Below are 5105 nucleotides of genomic sequence, written 5' to 3' on the forward strand. Positions count from 1 at the left end.
TGAGCTATAGGCGCCGAGCCGGAAAATAGTTTTGATGTTCACTTTCTGTAGTAAAGGAGGGGGTGGGCACTTCAGGTTTCAGTGAAGCCCATGGGCTAATCCTTGTAGGAGAGAAAATGCCATGAGGGCTCCAGGCCGGCAGCCTGACCAGCGTTCTGCATCCCATGGGTCTTCCTCTCACTGTGAGATATTGGCAGTTGATCAGCCCAGACAACCCTGAGGCAGAACCTGAGAAACCCACACTCAGTGGTGGCTGTTTTCCCATGCTCACAGGTTCTAGAACGCACTCTGGAGAACTTAGCACTTAAATAAAGCTGACCTAGTCTGGACAGGTGGCTGATGCCTGTAATCCCAGCACTTTGGGAGGCTAAGTGGGAGATTTGCCTGAGCCCAGTTCAAAATCAGCCGAGACACCCCCTGCCCCCCATCTACAAAAAACAAGAAAATTTATCTGAGTGTGGTGATAGATGCCTGTAGTCCCTGCTATTCAGGAGGCAGAGGCAAGGGGGATCACCTGAGTCCAGCAGTTGAAGGCTATAAGTAAGCTGTGATCATGCCAGGGTGACAGTGTGAGATTCTGTGTCTAAGTAAATAAATAAATAAAACTAGCCTTTCTGGTCTTTTACCTTCTTATAGGAGAATCCTGTGAATCAGAGTTAAGCATATCTAAGGAGAAGGTGTTTTAAAGTATATAAAAGGAGGAACTACAAAGGCTTGTGTACTCTTAATTATGTATCTTATGTTAAAAGTAGCCCAAGCAGGAACAAATGGTTTGCTTTCTTTCTTTCTTTTTTTTTTTTTTTTTTTGAGACAGAGTCTCACTGTGTTGCCCTGGGTAGATTGCCGTGGCATCACAGCTCCAGCAACCTTAAACTCTTGGGCTCCAGCAGTTCTCCTGCCTCAGCCTCCCAAGTAGCTGGGACCACAGGCACCCGCCACAATGCCTGGCTATTTTTTCGTTGCAGTTGTCATTGTTGTCTAGCTTTTTTACCTTTTAGACATTCCGTTTTGTTTTTTGCTTTTATTATTATTTGGAATATATTTTTTATCTCAAAATATTAAGGGGATACAAATGTTTTTGTTACATGGATAATAATGCCTTTGCTGTTGGGACTATTCATATGCCCCTCACCCTGAACTCAACAGGCAAGTTTTTACCCCTCCCCTGTTCTGATTTCCGATGACCTTGACATCTCTTTGTGCCCATCTATGCCTGTTGATTAGCTCAATGTTGTTTTTTGAGATGGAGTCTCACTGTTACCCTCTGTAGAGTGCTGTAGCATCTTGGCTCACAGCAACCGCAAACTCTTGGGTTCAAGTGATTCTCTTGCCTCAGCCTCCTGAGCATCTGGGACTACAGGTACCTGCCACACATCCAGCTATTTTTAGAGATTGGGTGTAGCTCTTGCTCAGGCTGGTCTTGAACTCCTGAACTCAAGCAATCCACCCACCTCTGCCTCCCAAAGTGCTAGGATTACAGGCATAAGCTACCACACCCAGCCAGTTAGCTCCAGTTATTAGAGAGTACATGTGGTGTTTGTTTTTCCTGAGATACTTCACTTGGGATTATGGTCTCTGGTTCCATCCAAATTGCTGCAAAAGACATTATTTCATTCCTTTTGATGGCTGAGTGGTCCTGCATGGTGTGTATTCTACATTTTCTTTATCCACTCATGGACTGATGGGCACTGGGTTGATTCTGGTTTGCTTTCTGATAGAGACAGAGAGGAAGTACTTTGTGGCATTCCTGTTTCATCACAGCTTTTCCTGGGATTCATAAGTTTTCTGGGCCTTTGGTCAATAGGAAGCGGATCAGCCACTGTTGCTGGAAGGCAAAGCCTCAGGGCTCAGCAGACTCTGGAGTGTGGAAGGAGGCCAGGCTCTCAATGTTAGCAAAGCTGGCTTTTCTTACAACCTCCCAAGACCATTGTGGCTGACCTGATTAGGGCTTGAAAGTCATAAGAAGGCCTCAGGGCAGTTTATTATTCTGTGTTTATTACCCACCCACCTAAGTTCTGCTGATACTTGTCTCTATCCTGCATCCTGCCAGGAAGCTGATCAGTATCTCCTTCGGGGATCTGAACCCCTTCCCCCTGCGCCAGATTCGGAACCGGCGCACCTACCACTTGGAGAAGGTCCGGCTAGAATTGACAGAGCTGGAGGCCATCCGGGAGGACTTCCTGCGTGAGCGTGACACCAGCCCTGACAAAGGCGAGCTGGTCAGCGATGAGGAGGACACCTGAGGGGATCCTGGGAAGCTGTGCTTCTCGCCTTCACAACCAAAGTGTGCCAAAGGATGAACTCATTTAAAGGCCAGAATGTCACATCATGGGCTCTTGGGATCTGCTGGGCAGACAGCCAGAGCCAGACTGTACTTTCTCATCTCCCCCGGGGGCAGGTTGAGGATCTGATCTGTTCACAGCCATCTCCGTGCCATGGTGCCAGGTACACCAATTGCAGCAGTCATGCTCTCTGACTGGTGACCCACCAGACTTACCAATTGGCTGCAAAAGCTTGTTTATGGCATCTATCCATTGTATTGATGTTTTTCCTTTGAAAACTAGCCTTGCTAGGCATCTTCCCACAGTGGGCAGTTGTGTGCATCCTTTAAATGGCAGCCCTGTGGAGGGTGCCCACACATCTGCAGCCAGAGCGTGGCTGTCTCAGGTGGAGAAGATCAGTATGGAAAAGGGACTTCCTCAGAGAAACAAGCACATCCCTGTGCAGAAGTGGCCAGTATAGCAGGCCTGCAGGCCTCATGCTGAATGCTTCTAGCTGCCAGCCACGCCCCATTTCTGGAATAGCCTTCATCCTTCTGCACACAATCCTTCCAACAGTGGCCCGGGGGGGGGGGGGGGCCTAGGCAGACCAGACCCCGCCCCCGCTTTCTCATTGCCGGCCTGTGTTTGCAGACCATTTAGATGCTCTGCCACCTGGCACGTCTTCCCCAGGCTCTGTGGAGATGGGCTAAGTCTAGATGGGTTGTGGTTCCAAGTAAACAGTGGGTCATCATGCAGCTGAGCAGGCCCACCCCTGGCTGGCCTTGACTAGCGGTGCTTTGCATGGCAGAGGTGCAGCTGCTGCATGAATACCCCTGGACAGTCGGGCACCTTGGCCTCCTCAGGGTGGCAGTGCTGGTGCCGTGTAGGAATCAGCAGCTGCCAGAGCCTAGGGTGGGAAACTCCTTGGCTTAGGGCATGTCCTAGGCATGGCAGCCGGAAGCATCCTTATCCTCAGAAAGAACAGGGGGGTCCACTGTTGCCTCTGACACAGCAGGCTGGGCAGGCCATTTCTGGAAACTACCTTTTTGAAGCCTGGAGAGAGGCTTTCACAAGGTTGTTTTTGCTTAATCTTTGGCCTATCCCTGATGTGTAGGTGTGAGAATGTTTTCCAGCACAGTGTCATTCAAAGTCTTAAGTGGAATGTTTCATAGTACCTGAAAGTCAGAAATAGTCCTTGATGTAAACACACTCAGACTGAGAATCAAGGCAATGAAGTTTTAAGAAGGGCCTTTCCCTTAAGTGTGGCTTCCTTATTATTCTTGCTGTTGACTTTCTAGCAGTGCCATGGTAAGTGGGTATTTCAGTGTTCTAGCCAAGCCTGACTTTCTGTCTATAGTTCAGCTAGTAAGTTCTCACTGCTCAGAGGGAGCTGGTCTCTATATTTAGCCAAAAGCCTTTGTGTCTTTTCAGGTATCAAACATGTGTTTTATTGTTGTTTTTGTCTTTGAGAGCAGCTGTTTGAGGCCCAGCTTCTTCAGTAGGTTGTCCTAGGAACTGGGCTTTGTAGTCTGCTGGGACCAGGTGGCAGCAGGATGCCCCCTTCCCACCCCCATGCTGTGAGTCAGCAGGATAGGCTGTAAGGAGGTATAGCAGTAGGGCAGCCCATGGCTTAGCTCCTCCTGCCTCAGGTTTTAGTTTCCAAGTTGATGTGCCAGGGACATGCTAGCCTACACCGTGGGCTGATGCTAAGGTGCCACCTTCAGGAACAGGCCCACTGTGTTTGGTGCGCCTGGCTGGGGGCCGCCATGGTCAGGCAGTGGGCTGCGAGAAAGCAGAGGTCCTGAAGGAAATGGACTGGGGATACTTTCTGGGAGGTTTTCCCCCTTGGATGCTCCCTCTGCCAGCTGTCCAGAGGGTGGGAGAGGGAGTGCTCAGCCTGGTTCCACTTTGGGGACCCATTGCTCCCAGAGCAGCCCCGTTTTCAGCGAACACTTCCTTTTCGCTAATGCCACTGTAGAAAGAGCTGTTCTGTCCCCTCCAGAGTCCCTAAATCCCACAACCTCCTCCAGTTGTGCTGGCAAGTGCCCTTTCTGGCAGGGGCTGTCCCCCTGCTGCTCTCTGAACCTTTGCCCCATGCCTAGCCGGTGGCCCCTCAGGGCAGCCTGCTTGCCCAAGGGCACATGCCCAGGGCAGCTCCTCTGCCATATCTGGTAGGAATTGCCAACTTTTAAATTGATAAGAGTTTTCATGGGTTGAACCTCTGTTAATACTTTTGTATATTTTCACTACAGGTTATATTTTTATAGGGTATTTTATCAAGGTTTTTCTAGATTTTGAACATCTATTTTATATAACAAGTTCTTATTTTGTGTGTATTTATGTAAACCTTCTAGACTGCTCTTCCCTCCCATGCCACCTTTTCGCTCTAGCTTTGGCCTTCACTGACTTGTCATAGGCCCAGGTCTGCCCCCAGGTAGCCTGGGTGCCACCTCTGGCCATGCTGACAGCCGTACAGTAGCAGCCAAGACTTGATTGCTAGAGACATCTAGTTTCAGCTAGACAAATACCCAGTTGGGTTTTAACTAAATGTTTGTATTACTGCACAAAGCCCACCCTTGCTTCGTAGTATTTTCTTCCTGTGTGTTGCTGGGCTTCTGGGCAGCTGGGCCTGCCCCAGGAGGTCCTTGCAGGTGAGAGGCTGGACACAGGCCAGGTGTACCACCAAGTGTCCTGCCACTGCTGGGCCACTGGAGTATTCCGGGTGGGCACTGCCAATAATATTCTGTATCACAGCAGTGTGTATGCTGGTCTTCTAGCATATTTTTGGAATATAAATTCTGGAACTGTAATACTACAGGAAGAAATAAACTAATTTGCATAATA

The 5105-nt window shown here is 49.2% G+C and overlaps 1 protein-coding gene across 2 annotated transcripts in view; it reads left to right on the top strand.

The window, feature by feature from the left end:
• TBC1D2B (TBC1 domain family member 2B) overlaps positions 1 to 5105 on the top strand; it is a 95267-nt gene extending 90162 nt beyond the window's left edge. For both annotated transcript variants that reach the window (XM_012801845.2, XM_023510071.1), the window contains exon 13: positions 2051 to 5105. In XM_012801845.2, the coding sequence (XP_012657299.1) occupies positions 2051 to 2243 (193 nt within the window). In that variant the 3' untranslated portion in view covers positions 2244 to 5105. The remainder of the gene's footprint in view (positions 1 to 2050) is intronic.

The sequence above is a fragment of the Otolemur garnettii genome, unplaced genomic scaffold (assembly GCF_000181295.1).
Source record: "Otolemur garnettii isolate 467f Iridium unplaced genomic scaffold, OtoGar3 scaffold00011, whole genome shotgun sequence".
In the NCBI taxonomy this organism is placed as follows: Eukaryota; Metazoa; Chordata; class Mammalia; order Primates; family Galagidae; genus Otolemur; species Otolemur garnettii.